Here is a 19,340-nt window from a genome sequence, read left to right on the forward strand (position 1 = left end):
GACTGGATAAAGAAAATGTGGTATATGTACATAATGGAATACCACTCAGTCATAAAAAAGAAAGAAATCCTGCCTTTTACAACAAAATGGATGCAATTGGAGACCATTATGCTTAGTGAAATAAGCCAACCCCAAAAAGACAAATGTCATATGTTTTCTCTGATTTGTGGTAACTAGTATACAAAGTACAAAAAAAAAAAAAATGTACATGGGTGAAATTGACATCTTTAGGTTTGATTATTGTTTATAGCCCTTGTCTGCACTCCTGAGAAACATTGGTCTTTTTATTTACTTCTTGTTGGATTCTTTATTTGGAGGAAGATTAAGCTTGTGATTATAAAGTAAATTAAAAGTATATCATCATAAAAATCAAAAGAAAAATGAGAAAGGAGGAGGGGGAGTGGGAAGTATCATTATGTTTGTAAAACAATATATATGAAATACATGAAATCTTTTCTCTTTATATAAATTTTCTAAAAGGTCACATTTAGAACAAATGTTACATAGCTTCCATTTATGCAACATTCCCAAAATGACAAAATTATAAAGGTGGAAGCATGTTAATGGTTCTAGTAGGTTACAGATGGGAGGGAAAAGGAGACATCACTTTAAAGGGTCACCATGAGGAATATCTTTGTGGTGGTTGAATAGGTCATATCTTGATTGAGATGACTGTTACACAAATTTACACATGTGGAAAAATACCAAAGAATTATAAATATATATTAACACTAATATCAGTGGCTTGGTGTTGATACTGCACCACAGTTACATAAAATGTGACCATTAAGGAAACTGGGTAAAGGGTAAAAAAGACCTCTTTGTACAATTTTTACTACTTTCTATGAATTTATAATTCTTTTAAAATAAAAGGGTCTTAAACATGCATATGTAAAAATTAGGGGGGAGAAGCAACTAATGATAGTATATTAGTATTAGGTATATATATATAAGTTCTAGAAAAATACAACTGCATGAAATTTTTTAAAAAGTTTTATTTATTTGAAAGGCAAAGAGACATTAAGGAAAACACAAACAGGTGGACAGAGAAAGAGCTTCCATCTGCCAGTTTACTCCCCAAATGCCTGCAGCAGCACTGGGCAAGCCTGCAGAACTGAAGCCAAAGACCTGGAATTCAGTCCAAGGCTCCCATGTGGATGTCAGGAACCACTTGAACCATCACCACTGCCTCCCAGGGCCTGAATTAGCAGGAAGGAGCAGGAGCCAGGTGTGGAACCCAGGCACTCTGGATATGGGACACAGGCATCATATCCAGCATCTTAACTGCATAGCCAAACACTTGCCCAAGAAAAAAAATTTTAATGGCAGTTTCTAAAAGGAGGCAACTCTTGATTCTTTGGCATACTATTTAAATACTAGTTCATTGTCATTGACTGACAGATTGGGAGACAACTCTGAGTAAAACTGAAGGGGAGAAATGGCGTGAAATTGATATTTGAGAAAGTAATCTCCATTTAATTGTGTACTGCTGACCTACAGACATGCCAGTTGCTTCTTACATACAGATAAGGGAGATCTAGGTAGGGCTTGGTCAGAATTTGTAACCTAGGCAAGTTGCTAAACAGTCAATAGAGTTATTTTTGGAATATCAGAGTCTATGTGGAGTTACCCACAAATTGTTCCTTCTCTTATCTTAGAACATATGGTCTGAAGGAGCTAGTGTTAAAACAATTTAAGTTAAGTTAGTTTGTGTTCTATGTCATAGTTTGGCACAGTTTATCTGTTTTCAGTTTACAGTTTTATAAGTCGTAATTTCAGTTTCAATTCTCACTTCTTCCACTTTTGGTCACTTTTCAGACTAAATTAAACTGTAATCTTATGGTAATATGATTAATCTACATTTGTACCATTTTTTGATGCACTGTTATAATAAATTTTCTGTGGTTATTTTGATATCTACAAACACCGTGTCTTCATATTTTCTTTATGTCATGATAATTTTTTAAGCTATAAAGCTTAACAGTAGATACACAGCAACACTTAAGCGTCCAGAGATTACACATTTATCCACTGCCATACAAACACTGACACAACATTATTATCAAAGTGTGCATGGAACCTCCAAGCCATGATTCTAGATTTCCAAATCTGGATATGAAAATGTGTCAAATATTTTAGCAATCTTTCTTTTATAGAGAAAGGACCAAGTTATAGTAGCCATTCAGGAAACTCAAGTATAGCTGAGGTATAAAATAGTGGCTTTATTATTCTGAATTTGGGCAAGGCAAAGTCAAGAAGAGTTATTAGAGGAGACAAGATATTAATATGTCATAAGTAAAGGCAAGAAATAGTTATAGGCCATATTTTTAAATTAGTAGTAAGTAGCCATGATTATTAAAAACTTCTTTTAAAAATGGTTTAAGAGACAGCCACCTGGGAGATACCTGCCCCCTCCTCCCCACACACACACAGTGTCTGGGCTGTCCCAGCAAGTGCAACGTTCAGGACATCTGCCAAGCTTTTGAGGCCACTTACTCAGATATATGGGATTGAAGGTCGCTGTATCGCTGCTCTTGATTCAATTGCACAAATTGAAACAAGTAGAAAAGGAATTGTTGGGAGTAGTACAATTCCTTATATAACGCAAATTGGCTGCCTCTATTCTGAATTCATATATTAAGGATCCCATTAAAGTGTAAAGCCTAAATTACATCAGAGCAAGAGAGATTTTCTCCCTTCACACCCAACCAGATCAGTTTGCCTGCTGAAACTGGTGAGTGAACATTGCTACACCACAGTGCCCACCCTGAAAAGAGACGAATTTTTATAATGCTTCTAAACTCCTAATATCTTATACAAAAGTAACTGTTAAATCCTGCATCATTAGCTAACTCGAAGACCACAAATTAATATTAATTTGAGCAATTGATAAATAATCTTGGGTATTTGGACAATATGTTTAGTATACCAAAGTTCTTATTAAAAACATTATAAAGTGCCTATCAGTAACAAAATCAAAAAGAATATAACAGAGAAATGCTTTTGTAAGGTAATGAATATGTTTTGTTTATTTTGAAAAAAGAGAATATTTTTCTTAAAGTAAAAGCTATCTGGTGGCCAGTATTACAGTGCAGTGGGTTTAGCTGCTGCTTATAATGCCAGCATCCCATATCAGATTGCTGGTTTGAATCCCGGCTTCTCTGTTTCTAATCCAGCTCCCTGCTAATGTGCCTGGGAATGCATCAAAGGATTACCCAAGTGCTTGGGCCCCTGCACCCATGTGGGAGACCCAGAGGAACCTCCTGATTCCTGGCTTCAGCCTGGACCAGCCCTGGCTGTTGTGGCCATTTGGGGAGTGAACCAGCAGATGAAGATCCCTCTCTCTGCCTCTCCCTCTGTCTGTGTAACTGACTTTCAAATCTTTAATAAATAAATGTATAGAACTGATCTCTTTTCACAGATACATTCCATATAATCATCTAATTTAGATTAATGGAAATTTGTTATTTTCTAGCAAAACCAGTGAAAGATATCTTAGAATATTCAAATTGGTATTTTTGTATGGAAAATAAACCCAAAACTTGCACAACTAAAATAGTATTCTAATATAGTTTTTCTGACATGGTGGTAAAGTTAAGAAAACACAGAATAGTTTTATAACAAAAATTATTAAATCAGTCTCATTTTGCCAGTCATCTTAATAGAAATACATGAATTTTTTTAAAGATTTTATTTATTTATATGAGAGGTAGAGTTATAGGCAGTGAGAGGGAGAGACAGAAAGAAAGGTCTTCTCTCCATTGGTTTACTCCCCAGATGGCCTCAATGGCCGGAGCTGTGCCGATCTGAAGCCAGGAGCTAGGTGCTTCTTCCCGGTCTCCCACGTGGGTACAGAGGCCCAAGGACTTGGGCCATCTTCTACTGCTTTCCCAGGCCATAGCAGAGAGCTGGATTGGAAGAAGGGCTCCCAAGACCAGAAGCGGCACCCACATGGGATGCCAGCACCTCAGGCAGAGGATCAACCTACTGTGCCATGGAGCTGGCCCAAAATACATGAATTTTTAAATACAGTTTGTAAAGCTCAGTAATAAACCAAAATTTTAAAGACTTCTTAAATTAAGTTTAAAAATTCTCTATGCTCCTCTTCCCTTATCTTATAACACAGTAACTACAACAATTAGCTTGGCTCTCAGTTAAACCTTTTTTCCCCCAGAGTTTAATGAAAAGGTATTTAGAGCAGAAACATACACATCAGAGTTCATAACTCAACTCTTCTCTCTCTTTTAGCTCTGTTTATCTGGGTGTTCCAAAGTATGCTCATGATGACCAGAATTGGGTTTTGATCAATTGATAAAGTAAATTTACAGAGGAGGGTTAAAGAAAAATGAGAACATATGAGGGATTGGTTACGTTGGATGTTGAAGGAATTAATATAGAAGCATTAATTAATATAAAAGAATTAATGTAAAAGTCTGATCACTGTTCCCTTTGTTTAGAAGGGAAAAATCATAGAGTCCTGCAAACACTTCAAACTTGAAACAGAGAAAGTAGGCCATTGCAGCCAATTCAAACCACACCTTAGGTTCTTGATGCTTATATCAAGGATTAAATCTCTGCACGAAGCACAAGGTTTGATAATAAGTTAAGTGATTAATCTTTTAGACATACAAGACAAGGAACATACTCATTAGAGTTTAACAAAAGAACTTTTTTAACATTTTTTTTCAAATTTCATTTTGAATCTTCACATATAGTAAAAATGTTAATCATTGGATATCCAGAATTATATTACTCTTCTTTTTCAAAAATGATTTCAAGTGGGCTGGCATTGTGGCATGGCTGATAAAGCCACTGCCTGAGACACCAGCATCCTGTGTGGGCACCAGCTTGAGTCCCAGCTGCTCCACTTCCAATCCAGCTCCCTGCTAATGCACCTGGGAAAGCAGTGCAGGATGGACCAAGAGCTTGGGCCTTTGCGACCACTTGGGAGACCCAGAAGAAGCTCCTGGCTCCTGGCTTCAGTTGCTATTGCAGCCATCCTGGGAGTGAACCAGTGATGAATACTTGCTCGCTCACTCTCTCACCCCCCTCTCTCCTTAACTGTGCCTTTTTTTTTTTTTTTTTTTTTTTTTTGACAGACAAAGTGGACAGTGAGAGAGACAGAGAGAAAGGTCTTCCTTTATCATTGGTTCACCCTCCATTGGCTGCCGTGGCCGGTGCACTGTGGCCGGTGCACTGCGCCCATCTGAAGGCGGGAGCCAGGTTCTTCTCCTGGTCTCCCCATGGGGTGCAGGGCCCAAGCACTGGGCCATCCTCCACTGCACTCCCTGGACACAGCAGAGAGCTGGCCTGGAAGAGGGGCAACCGGGACAGAATCCGGTGCCCTGACCGGGATTAGAACCCGGTGTGCCGGCACCACAGGCGGAGGATTAGCCTGTTGAGCCACGGTGCCGGCCTGCCTTTTAAATAAATAAAAACAAGTCTTTTATTTAAAAATATTTTCAGATGAATAATGTTAGTCTTGTGAAACATAGTCCAGAGTAGCTACTGCAATTCCAAGTTGTCTTGATGAAGTAATGAAAGGAAAATAGAAGCTAGAGTTATGCCAGGAGGTAGCACAATTTTCTTATTTAGTGTATCTGTGAACTCATTAGCCAAAAGTCAAAGTGGGAAATATCACTTACATTCGGAATCTTCAAAAAATTCGTGAAAAATGTACGTTCTCTTTTAATTTCATTTTTCTACAAACTTTTTGAAGCCCTCTCATATATTGTGTTTACAGTTCTCAATGTTAAAGTTAAGTCCCTAACAGCCGACCCAAAAAATCAACAGGCCAGAATGGTTAGAAAAGAGTTCTCTCCCAAAGCCAATTTCTCAAACAGGTAAAGCTGCAAAAGGTTCTTATAGATATGCAGCATTATAGCCAACTGACAGTGCATGGTTAATATCAAACCAATGCTTTAGCAAATCAAAAATTAGGATAAATCTGATGAGATAATTAAAAGTCCTGGGACTATTATTCTTTTGACAAACAAAAAATATCAGCTAGCTTTGGGAGTGCCACAAAAATTAAATAAATAAAAGACCAGAGCTGAAGGTAGGCATGGTGGTATAGCAGGTTAAACCACTGCTTGGAACATCTGTATCCCATATGATTGTGCCTGGGATCAGGGCCCACCTCCAATTCTGATCCAGCTCCCTGCTAAAGCATACCCTGGGGGGCAGCAGATAATGGATCAAATACTTGGGTACCTGCTTCCCATATGGGACACCAAGGTAGAGCTCCTGTCCCCTGGCTTCAGCCTGGCCCACCCCTGGCTGTTTCAAGCCTTTGGGGAGTGAACCAGCAAATGGAGGATCTCTTATATCTCAGAAACGATAAATGCTTGTTTTATTTTAAATTTTTTATAAGGTAAACAAATTTCTTGCATTTCATATAAATAGATTTAAGAGCACAGTGATACCACCCACCCCCTCCTCCCTCCAGGCCATGCTCCTTCCATCCATCCTTCCCTCCCTCCCTCCCTCCCTCCCTCCCACTTTCCTTCCTTCCTTCCTTCCTTCCTTCCTTCCTTCCTTTTTTCTTGTAATTTTCACAATGACATGCTTTCAGTTTATTTTATAATCACAAGCCTAACCCTCCAACAACTGAAGAACTCAACAAGTAATAAGTAGAAAAACCACTGTTCTTCAAGAGTATAGACAAGGTCTGTAAACAATGATCAAATCTCAAAATGTCAGTTTTACTCATATATATTACTTTTTTTGTACTCTGTACATTAATTACCATAAATCAGAGAAAACATGCAATATTTGTCTTTTGGGGACTGGCTTATTTCAGTAAGCATAATGATTTCCAGTTGCACCCACTTTGTTGCAAAAGACAGGATTTCATTCTTTTTATGGCTTAGTAGTATTCCATTGTGCATATCTACCACATTTTCTTTATCCAGTTATCATTTGATGGAATCTGGGTTTATTCCTTATTTTGCCTATTGTGAATTGAGCTGTAATAAACATGGGGGTACAGATGACTCTTTCATATGTTGATTTCATTTCATTTGGGTAAATTCCCAGGAGTGGAATAGCTGGGTCATATGCAGGTCTATTTTCAGATTGCTGAGGAATCTCTATTCTGTCATCTATAAAGGTTGTTATACTTTACATTCCAACAGCAGTGTATTAGTGTACCTTTTTCTCCACATCCTTTTCAGCATTTTTTTTTATCTTTGGGTGGTAGCCATTCTGACCAGAGTGAGGTGAATCCTAATTGTGGTTTTATTTGCATTTCCATGAAGTCTGGTAATCCTAAGCATTTCTTCATGTGTCTGTTGGCCTTTTGGATTTTGTCCTTTGAAGAATTGCTTTTCATGTCTTTTGCCCAGATCTTAACTGGATTGTTTGTTTTGTTTTTGTTGAGTTTCTTGAGCTCTTCGTATATCCTGGATATTAATCCTTTATCAGTTGTATATGTTGCAGATATTTTCTTCCATTCTGTCAATTGCCTCTTCACTTTGTTGAGTGTTTCCTTTACAGTGCAGAAGCTTCTTAGCTTGATGTAATCTCATTTGTCTATGTTTACTTTTATTGCATGTGCTTCTGGGGTCTTTTCCCAGAAGTCTTTGCCTATGCCAATATCTTATAGAATTTCTCCAGGTCATAGATTTATCTCCTTAATCCATTTGGAGTTGATTTTTGTCAAAGGTGTAAGTTAAGGTCTTGTTTGATACTTCTGCACTTGAAGATCCAATTTTCCCAGCACCATTTGCAAAGAGACTGTCTTTTCTCCAGGAATTGATTTTAGCTCATTTGTTGAAGATAAATTGGTTTTAGGTGAGTGTATTAATATATCAGGGTTCTATTCTGTTCCGTTGGTCTACATGTCTATTTCTGTGCCAATACCAAGCTGTTTTGACTATAACTGCCATGCAGTAGGTCTTGAAATCTGGTATTGTGATACCTCCCACTTTGTTTTTGTTGACAAATAATAAATTATTAAAGAAGTGACAAGACAGGGCCGACGCCGCAGCTCACTTGGCTAATCCTCCACCTGCGGTGCCAGCACCCTGGGTTCTAGTCCCAGTTGAGGCACTGGATTCTGTCCCGGTAGCTCCTGTTCCAGTCCAGCTCTCTGCTGTGGCCCAGGAGGGCAGTGGAGGATGGCCCAAGTGTTTGGGCCCTGCACCCACATGGGAGACCAGGAGGAGCACCTGGCTCCTGGCTTCAGATTGGCGCAGTGCGCCAGCGGCAGCACACCGGACATGGCAGCCATTTGTGGGGTGAACCAACGGAAAAGAAGACCTTTCTCTCTGTCTCTCTCTCTCTCACTGTCTAACTGCCTGTCAAGAAAAAAAAAAAAAAAGAAGTGACAAGACAGGAAAAAGACGTTGAGTCTCTAGGGACAACAACTTGTGGGAAGTCAACTGAATGATAGATAACGCCTGATTAGTAAAGTCTATAGATTCCTCTGGTACCATCTCCAGGCTGGTAAGGTGTGAAGTTTTGTCCTTCCTGATAGGGGGATGGGACATGTTTGTAAACTTATGTTCTGCTTTTAAGCAAACAGGAAGAAGACAGAGAGCTTTTCTTGTACCTGTTTCTTCTCAGCTTCACTAGTTTAGAAAATAATCTAACAGCAGGTGCTCAGCCTACCAGTTAAGATACCTGTGTCCCAAATCTGAATATCTTGGTTCCATACCCAGTTCCAGCTTCTGACTCTAGCTTCCTGTAACACAGATGTTGGGAGACAATGGTGTTAGCTCAGGGTATTGGGTTCCCACCACCCAGCTGGAAAATCTGGATTGAGTTTCTTTGGCTGTTGTGGGCATTTAGGAAGTAAACTAACAGATAAGCTCGCTCGCTCTCGCTCTCTCTCTCTTGCTCTCTCTCTCCCCACCCATCCCTCCCTTTCCCTCTCCCTCTGTTCCTTTCTCTCTCCCCTTCCCAAATAAATAGAAATTTTTTTAGAGAGAAAGAACTACAAGTAACTGATGTAACATAAGTTAATATAATAATTATAGCAAAGTGGTATTTGGGGGATTGGCATATTCTGTTAACCCTTCAACAGAGGATCTCAGTAGCGTCTCAAAAGGACGAAGTTACAGAAGGGTACTCAAAGGATTTTGAATATGGTGGTTGGTTATGGGGTGTTTTTAAGGTAAAAGTAAATAGGGCCCATCAGAATTTGTAAAATAAGTTTGTCCCTGGAAATATCAGCTTTATCTTTGGAGTACTGTGTTCATGTCGAGTTACTGTTAAATCAGTTGTCCATGTCTTATCTTGGAGTCTATAGGTCTGAAATAAGCTTATGTTAAAAACAATTTGACTTTGGGCCTATGCTGTGACAACAGTGGATTATGCCACTGTCTGTAGTACTGGCATTAAGCCGCCATCTGTACTACTGGCATCCCATGCCGGCCAGTTTGAGTCCTGTCTGTTGTATTTCTGATCCAGCTCCCTGCAATGACCTGGAAATGCAGCAGAAGATGGCCAAGGTGCTTGGTCCCCTGTACCCATGTGGGAAACCCAGATGAAGCTCCTGGCTCCTGGCTTCAGCCTGGCCCAGCCCTGGCTGTTGAGGCCATTTGAGGAGTGAACAAGTGGATAGAAGATCTATCTCTGTCTCTTCTGTCTCTTTCTCATTAATTCTGACTTTAAAATAATTTTAATTTTTTTTTTACTTGAGATAGGCCAAGTTACATATCATGGTTTGGTAAAGATTGTCTGTTTCAAAAGTAATAATAGTACAATTTTGCAAGTTTATGGTTCTTTTTTTTAAGATTTTATTTATTTATTTGAGGGGCAGAGTTACAGAGAGAGAAAAAAAGGTCTTCCATCCACTGGTTCACTCCCCAAATGGCCACAATGGCCAGAGCTGGGCCTATCCAAACCCAGGAGCTTGCTGGAGCTTCATCCAGATGTCCCACGTGGATTCAGGAACTCAAGCACTTGGGCCATCTTCCCCTGTTTTTTCAGGCCATAGCAGAGAGCTGGATTGGGAAAGGAGTAGCCAGGATTCAAACCAGCACCCATATGAGATGCCGGCACCACAGGAGGAGGCGTAGCCCACTACGCAGCAGTGCCAGCCCCAAGTTTATGTTTCTTATTTCTTAAAAATTAAGAGCTTTAGGCAAGGCAGACCATTAAGAGGCTATTTTAAAAATTCAAGAAATAAAGAGTACCTAGATTTAAGGGCTTTAGCTATTAAGGTAGGAATGGGGAATCAGGTAGTAACAGTGTGACAAAAATATAAGGTGAAGAAGGCGATGGATTAGAATACAGTGAATAATTGAGGCCTTTGGGATGAGTGGGCTGCAAAAGAAGAGGTAAAAATCAAAAGTCAAGCCAGTGCTGCGGCTCACTAGGCTAATCCTCCGCCTTGCGGCACCGGCACACCGGGTTCTAGTCACGGTCGGGGCGCCGGATTCTGTCCCCGTTGCCCCTCTTCCAGGCCAGCTCTCTGTTGTGGCCAGGGAGTGCAGTGGAGGATGGCCCAAGTGCTTGGGCCCTGCACCCCATGGGAGACCAGGAGAAGCACCTGGCTCCTGGCTTTGGATCAGCGCGGTGCACCAGCTGCAGCGCGCCAGCCACGGCGGCCATAGGAGGGTGAACCAACGGCAAAGGAAGACCTTTCTCTCTGTCTCTCTCTCTCACTGTCCACTCTGCCTGTCAAAAAATAAAAAAAAAATTTAAAAAAAAAGTAAAAGGTCAAATGTTTGGAAGGTGGCAAGATGGTGATGTCACTGATGTAAAGAAAATAGGAATTGAAACTGAGTATGTGGTAGGTAGGAAAGTAACAAGGTATAGAGATGATGAGTTAGATTTTGTTTCACTTTGTATTTTCTTTTTCTTTTTTTATTTTTACTCCAATAAGGTTCAGGCATTGTTCTCTAGATTACTTGAAGTATAAGATAACAGAAAATAGTATTCACTTATAACAAGAAAAATTAAGTTTAATCTACTATATTCAGCCTTATAATCTTCCATTTAGTGTTACATGTCTTTTTGAACATACACCGTAAATCCCACACCCTCATTTAACTAGCTATTATTTCTTTATGTCAGTTTTACAGACAAATAATAGGTTCATCAGTGATATCTAATTGTTCTGTTATTTCTGGAACTGTTTGCAGCAGAATAGAGAGAGAGACATAAATGGCAAAGAAAACACCCTAATAACAGGGGAATTTTACTTACTTGGTGGTCAGTACCCTGCTGTGAAAAAAAAAAAATACGTAACTATACTTTTCTTTCTGAAGCAACTTGTGTGATTATTGTAGAGTTTAAGACCTGTAAGCTTTGGCCTTTATAAAATTATAAGTACTTCAATAACTGTGTTAATCAAGATCAGAAAATTATCTGTATTAGCATTATAATAGCAATTTTCCAAGCACTGCCAATGACTAAGGATGAAAGTGGGTTGAAATGTCACATGGCTTCTAAGTTCAATTAATGCAGTATTTGAAAGGAGGCCTTCCAGATGACACTGACTAATAATGGTCAGAGTTTTTCTCCAGTCTTTTTAAGGGGACAGCTGGTTGCAAAACTATGATTTTTCTAATATAAAGCCAATCTGGCCATGTAGTATCAATAACAAATCAGAAAGAAAATTAAAGGGGCTTGCAGTTACTGTTTGGAAGAGCAGTTATATGAAGCCCAAAGTACTGGCCATATTAACAGCATAAGGTTCTGGCATGTGCAGGCTTTCCTTCAATTTCCTAAAATAAGATTTCAGATTTTCTCACTTCAAAGAAGTATTTTCTTTTATATTTCTGAATCAACTGTATTTTACAATTGATATTTAATTAAAGTTGTAAGATGCAACTATGTGTCTTTGGATGTTAAGGATCCACTAATATTTAGTACTTATAAGCTAATAGTTTGTGTTTACCTGGTAAACTGATTCCACCCATACTAGCACCTAAGAGTAGCAGTGTAAGAGCAACTGGGTGGAAAGCAGATGTTGCTTTAACAGAAAAATCATGAAGAAAGGAAAAGAATCATTTTTACTATATTCCTAATCTGCATAAATTGTGTTCATTATCTCAATCCTAACAACTACCTTACCAAGTAGTTAATATTATCATATCTTATAAAAGAAAAAATTAAGACAAAATTTTGGAACTTGAATTTGAACCCTGCCTTAATCCAAAGCTCTGCCTTCTCTAATTGCCACATTGGAACATCCTAATATTGATCATCCCCTAATTTTCTTCATAGCCATAATTATAGTAAGAATCATATAATAATCTCTGAAGATCAGTTCAATTCAGAGTAATGGAACTGTGGATATATATAGCTAAGTATTACTTGTTTAAGTTTGTTAGTATTAAAGACAAAAAATATCTCTCCTTCAGAGAAGTTTAACTTCTTTGGTACTGTTAATTCCACTTGAGAACAGAGATCTAAAACCTTGAAAGAAAAAAATAAGCCATTGTTCCCTTCGAGCCTGAGAATAGCATGTCACGCAATGTCTACCTCAGGCGCTCTCGGTGAAAGGCAAATTGGAAAATAATATTGGGAGGAAAAAAGGTAATTGTTTTGGTTAGTTTGGCTCAGTTACCAATTATGGAGAAGGCCCAGTATCTCCAGGGCACTGTTACTATTTTGTAGCCAAATGTGTATGATATTTGGCCTGTTATTCATTCACCGTTTTCTGGAGACCACAGGAACATTTTCTCATCTTTCCTATGCTTTCAGTATTTATTCAAAGATCCTTTGAGCATATAGTCTAAACGTGCCTGATACCATTGTAGGTGCTAGATGTGCTAGTAGATATGTATTTCTTTTCCCATCCACATTAGGCAACATTATCCTAAGAAAATAACTTCTGGTTTTTGGCCTTATAGTTGCTAAATCCTGAAGATGACCTCTTACCAGGAAAGATTCGAGACAGCAATCGTTCAACCCTTCTAGCAACAATTCAGGAACATGGTTATCCCACAATCAACTTGGGAATTGTGGGAGACAAGTAAGTATTAGATTTTATTTTGAAAAGATTTTCTTGTACAAATGTGAATTTTTGGAGTACTAACTAGGTGGATTGCTGCCAAAGAGAAATTAATACTATAATTTTTACTGATTGCATTCTTCAAAAACTAAAAAATTACAGAGGTCTATATATTCTTTAGGGATTGACACTTTCCTGGAGTGTCTGTTACAACAGAAGAAATATATTTTCCTCTCCTAAACGTGTAAGTCCACAGAGATCATTTTGATCCTATTAGTTTTTTCCCATAGAAGGTAATGATGATGTTGTTACTTCTATTCACACTTTTACTTGTTTCAAGAAAGACAAGAAAAACATAGATGAGAAGAGTAAGAGAGATTGTCAAAATTAGCACTGCCTAATTCTTTGAAGTTTAAGTACAATTGTTTTCTAGGACTTTTATAATGATATTTTATCCTTATATTACCCTAATAATCCCTCTTCACCCAGTTGAAACAACTAAGGGAGGTACATTGAATGAAACTGCCATCTTTAAAAAAATTATTTATTTATGTATTTATTTGAAAGGCAGAGTTACAGAGAGGCAGAGGCCAAGAGAGAGAAATCTTCCATCCACTGACTCACTGCCCAAATGGCCACAACGGCTGGAGCTGGGCTGATCTGAAGGCAGGAACCAGGAGCTTCTTCTGAGTCTCCCATGTGGGTATAGGGGCCCAAGCACTTGGGCCATCTTCTACCGTTTTCCCAGCCCATAGCAGAGAGCTGGATCCGAAGTGGAGCAGCCGGGACTCAAACCAGCACCCATATGGGATGCTGGCACTGCAGGCAATGCCTTTACCCGCTATGCCACAGCGCCAGCCCTTGTAACTGCCATCTTTAAGAGCATATTACAGGGCCGGCACTGTGGCACAGCAGGTTAAAGCCCTGGCCTGAGGTGCCGGCATCCCATATGGGCGCCGGTTCTAGTCCTGGCTGCTCCTCTTCCGATCCAGCTCTCTGCTATGGCCTGGGAAAGCAGTAGAAGATGGCCCAAGTCCTTGGGACCCTGCACCCACGTGGGAGGCCCGGAGGAAGCTCCTGGCTCCTGGCTTCGGATCGGTACACCTGGCTTCGGATTGGCGCAGCTCCGGCCATTGCAGCCATCTGGGGAGCGAACCAGTGGATGGAAGACCTCTTTCTCTCTGTTTCTACCTCTCTCTGTAACTCTGTCTTTCAAATAAATAAAATACATTTTTAAAAAAGAGCATATTACCCCCATGTACTAAATTAATTCATCTCTCTGCGAAATCCTTTAAGTATTTCTGAGAATTTCCAGCAATATCTCACATGTGATCAAAAGCAAGTCCATACTTTGAGACCTCAGCCATCTTTTACCAGGTACTGTTTTGCGGGTCACCAGAGTACACTTGCTTTTCATAACACTTATACATTAGCCTGGTAGCCACAAAAGCCAGGAAACAATTTGAGTGATGGATGCCTTGACATATCTGCCACACATAATCACCCCTTTCTCCCTTACCACCGCCTTACCACTGAGGGAAGCTCATCCTGTAATGCCATTGATAATACTTCATTCTATGCTCATTCCCTGAATATAGGTCTCCCTCTAATTCACTCTTGATTTTCTGTCCTAATCCTTATGCTCATGACTCCCAAATTGTATGTCCCCTACCCAAATATGAAACTAATGAAACCTAGATATTCCAAATTGTATTGGTCTCATTTCTAGTCTCTATCCATCATCAGTCCAGGTGGTGTTGTCATCAGCTAATGCTCCCAGTAGCTCTGAAGTCTTTACTGGAACTCATTTCTATGTCAGGACCCTAAAGCTTCCAAAGCATCTGATGTTTCCCAAAGTGTTTTCTTCAGCCACGATCCAGGAAGAGATATGAACACCAACTATCCTGAATTGGTCCAGACCCTACCACAAAAGCAATTCCTTTAGATGTGTCAAAAAATGTCCAACGGTCATCCTTTGCTTCATTTTAATGCTAAGATCTGCACCTCAGGAGGACCGTAAGCCTCAATGTTTGTAAAGACAGTTTCTGAACTTGTGCCTGTGTGAGTTTGTGTCCACCTTTACATGTAATGACAAGGATTTCCCTCCTTGCATATTTATTTTCCTCTAAAAGAAAAGATACCCATTTCTCCTTGCTCTGGGAGCTATCTCTTTGGAAACATGTTATTCCTTGTAAGTCTCCTTATTTGCTGAAAATGAAAATTAATTGTTTGACAATAACAACTTCTGGTGAATGTGTTTTTAAAAATTATTTATTTGAAAGGCAAGAGGGACAGAATACTTCTCAAATATGGTTGTTAATTCTCGGATATTTGAAGCACACCTCCCATAATCATCACTGTACTATTAAATTATCCCCTTTTAAGTAAAAGCTATAATAAGCAAAGGCAACTTTAGCCCAACTCAATCCAAATCAGAGTTACAAAGTCTTACTCTTCTGCATTACATTGATTGTCAAATGGTAGGTCTTAAGGATAATGACTGAGAAGTAGAATCACATAGCATTTAAGAACTAAACTCTAACCTTTTTTAAATGGTGAGAATAGAACTGTCATTCCCTCCCCTTATCTGTCATAGCTGAGGCAGGGTTCTGTGTCTGCTGACATTCGTGAACTATTGCTCTCTCTGCTTTCAACACAGGTCAGTGTTTCTCCCGTGGCTCTGCTTGTTTCCCTGGAGAGATGCAGAGAGAGGCTTCTGTAAAAAAAAATTTACTTTCATTAGCAAATGACCATATAGGAAAAAGAATGACGAGGGCGGCAGCCTTCAGAGCACAGGCTGTAGATTGTGTGTACCTTGTTTCTTTTGCTAAGCTCTCAGCACAGATTTCCATTAGAACATTTATAAATTCTTTCCTCCTACATTACGCCTCTGCATTCTAAACCATTCACTCTGGGCCTCTTGCATTCTAAGACTGACAAAGCCTAGATCTGCATCATTAGATTTTCAAAAAATTGTTCTTAATTTACTGTAAGGCATCATTATCAAAGTGAAAAGAGTATATATAAATAGCATAGAGATTTGCAGTCGGAATTGTTACATTTACAGTTCAGTTGTTCTTTATGTTGTTTTCAAGGCATGTTTTAGTGTGAACTGTAATGTCAGCATTATTAAGAAATGTTTATCACAAAACAACAGTGTGGATCTCAAGACAATTAAATATTAGCATCAATAAATGAAATTTCCAATGGTGTTTCAGTTTTTATAGTAACATGATGGCAGTGTATGAGGGGCCTTCAGAAAGTACATGGAAAAAAGGTTTATGGAAAAAAGTTCATGCATATGAAAAACTATGCATGTGTTTAAAACATTTCTGTATCAAAACAAATATCTTTTAATTTCATTTTTCTACAAACTTTTTGAAGTTCCCTCATACAGTATTTTTGTTAGGTCACTTTTTTTTTTTTTTTTTTGAAAGGCAGAGTTACAGAGAGAAGAAGGGAGAGACAGAGAGAGGTCTTCCATGCTCTGCTAGTTCACTCCTCAAACAGCTGCAAATGGCCGAAGCCAGGAGCCAGGATCTTCTGGGTTTCCTATGTGGGTGTAGGAGCCTCAGCACTTGGGCCATTCTCTGCTGTTTTCCCAGGCACATTTAAAGGGATCTAGATGGGAAGTAGAGAAGCCTGGACTCTAACTGGTGCCCATATGGGATGCTGGCGCTGCAGGCAGCAGCTCAACCCACTATGCCACAGTGCCAGCACCATAATTTTGCATTTATAACAATGCTCCCAAATAATATCAAAGTGCTTGCTGGTCCATGGATCACAGGAATTATCAAGGAAGTAATAAATTCAATCATGCATCATCTGAATTTTAAGCCAAAGTTACTGAAGATAAAAGTTGAAACAAATATTGATCCTTCCCTTAAGGAATTATAGCTTAGTAGTAAAAATATTTTAGAAAGCTCTAGAGCATAACCTCAGATTGGGAAGTAGAATTTAAAAGAAACAGATTAAATCAAGAGAAATTGCCAAGGCTATTATATTAACAAAACAGTGTCAGAATTGATTTATCTGTATGTAGATTACAATATTCTGTCAAAATATGGTATTTATATATAAACACAAAATGCCTGCAAAACCCAGCTGTTGGGCCTCTTTACCACAATTTTATATTCCTTTCTACCAACACACTATTTTTACATCTTCATCCTCCATTTGCAATCCTGTATTGCCATTAATAATACTTCATTCTATGCTCATTCCCTAAATATAGGTCTCCCTCTAATTCACTCTTGATTTTCTATCCTAATCCTTATGCTCATGACTCCCAAATTGTATGTCCCCTACCCAAATATGAAACTAATGAAACCTAGATATTCCAAATTGGCACAAAATTTTATGATTTTGTATACTTTTAGATACCATCCCATTTTTACCTTGGATATGGAATAGTAGATGTCCTAGTTTTTCCCATGGCTGGCTCAATAACCTGTTAGCCTCTTTCTGTCCTCCAAGGCAGCATGAGCTGCTATTGGAAAAGAGTCTAAGACAAATGAGAACGTTTGGATACATAAATAAGTACAGAGTGCTACGTCTCAGCCAAGATCGTTGTGGCCAGAACTTAATTAAGATATTGATCATTTGGATGCATATTCACATGTGCCTCTCTGATTTTTCCCCCTTTTCTCTCAGTTTCCTATAAAAATATCTTTGAGAAATTGCTATCTTGTATGGCTTAATAAACAGGTTGAAAAAGAGGATTTGTTCATGTTGGGCCAATGTTGTTTGCTTTCCTACCAGAAAGTAATAAGCTCCATGAAGACTGGGACAAGGTGTGTCTTGGTAACCACTATGTCCACAGCATTTTAATTAGGGGTTACATCTCCTGATTAGACAGCACTTTTCCTATACCATCTTCTCTTTCTGTGGAACTTGGAAACTTACACTGTATAACTGCTGATAAGAATTGTATGCCGGTGCCACGGCTCAATTGGCTAATCCTTCTCCTGTGGCGCTGGCACACTGGGTTCTAGTCCCAGTTGGGGCGCCGGATTCTGTCCTGGTTGCTCCTCTTCCAGGCCAGCTCTCTGCTGTGGCCCAGGAATGCAGTGGAGGATGGCCCAAGTCCTTGGGCCCTGCACCCGCATGGGAGACCAGGAGAAGCACCTGGCTCCTGGCTTCGGATCAGCGCAGTGCGCAGGCCACAGCAGCCATTGGGGGGTGAACCAACAGAAAAGGAAGACCTTTCTCTCTGTCTCTCTCTCTCACTGTCCACTCTGCCTGTCAAAAAATAAAAAGAAAAAAAAAAAGAATTGTATAGAGTCCCTTCCAAGTAAGTCCAAAATCCTCAGCCATAGGAGCAGGCCAAGAAGTATGGTACTGACATACTTCAATGCATGAACTGCATTAATAAATGAATGAATTACGTTAGTAACTGAGACACATCCCCCAGATAATACACTATGTAAAACTTTGTTGCTGGAGTGATTCATTTATATTTCTGAAGAAAAGAATATTGGTAAAGGAAAGGAGGGAGGAAAATCCGAATAAATTTAGGCAACTTTAAGTTTATTTATTTTTATGTATTTGAAAGGCAGAATGACATGATAGAGGAAGGTCTTCCATTCACTAGTTCATTCCTCAAATGCCTGCAACAGCCAGGACTGGGCCAGGCTGAAACCAGAAACCTGGAACTTCAACCAGATCCTCCCACGTGGGTAGCAAGGACCTAAGTACTTGAGCCTGCCAAGGTACACATTAGCAGAAAGCTGAGGGGCTGGCACTGTGGCGCAGCGGGTTAACACCCTGGCCTGAAGCGCCAACATCCCATATGGGCGCTTGTTCTAGTCCCGGCTGCTCCTCTTCTGATCCAGCTCTCTGCTATGGCCTGTGAAAGCAGCGGAAGATGGCCCAGGTCCTTGGGCCCTTGCACCCATGTGGGAGACCTGGAGGAAGCTCCTGGCTCCTGGCTTTGGATTGGTGCAGCTCCAGCCATTGCGGCCAAATGGGGAGTGAACTATCAGATGGAAGACCTCTCTCTCTCTGCCTCTCTTCTCTCTGTGTAACTCTGACTTTCGAATAAATAAATTAATAATCTTTAAAAAAAAAAAAAAAAGCAGAAAGCTGAACTGGATGTCAAGGAGCTGGGACTTACCAGGCATTCCGCTATGGGATGTAGTCATCGCAAGCGGCAACCTGCTGTAACCTGTAATAACACAGCCCCCCAACCCCCATTTAGAAGGCTTTCATTTCAAAAAAGGGAAATCTGCTTCCTCAATCTTATGTATTTAGCGCTTGAACATACCAGGCAATAATTATGATCCAGATACATGGAATTTACCTGCTTTATTTTTTTTTTGAATGAACTCAGCAATAAGTACATTTATATCATTCCTAAACTGATTTTAACTATTGAGTGTTTACATCTTATTATGTAAGTTTTAAGACAGCTCAGTAACATAGTTTCTAA

General features: G+C 39.5%; 1 protein-coding gene across 21 annotated transcripts in view; it reads left to right on the forward strand.

Moving 5' to 3' along the window:
- The window catches only part of GPHN (gephyrin), a 566,685-nt gene that overhangs the window by 496,492 nt on the left and 50,853 nt on the right, over positions 1-19,340 (forward strand). For all 21 annotated transcript variants that reach the window (XM_070065103.1, XM_070065105.1, XM_070065109.1 and 18 more), the window contains one exon: positions 12,810-12,931. In XM_070065103.1, coding sequence (XP_069921204.1) covers positions 12,810-12,931 — 122 coding nt within the window. The remainder of the gene's footprint in view (positions 1-12,809; positions 12,932-19,340) is intronic.

This window comes from Oryctolagus cuniculus, chromosome 20 (assembly GCF_964237555.1).
Source record: "Oryctolagus cuniculus chromosome 20, mOryCun1.1, whole genome shotgun sequence".
Taxonomy (NCBI): Eukaryota; Metazoa; Chordata; class Mammalia; order Lagomorpha; family Leporidae; genus Oryctolagus; species Oryctolagus cuniculus.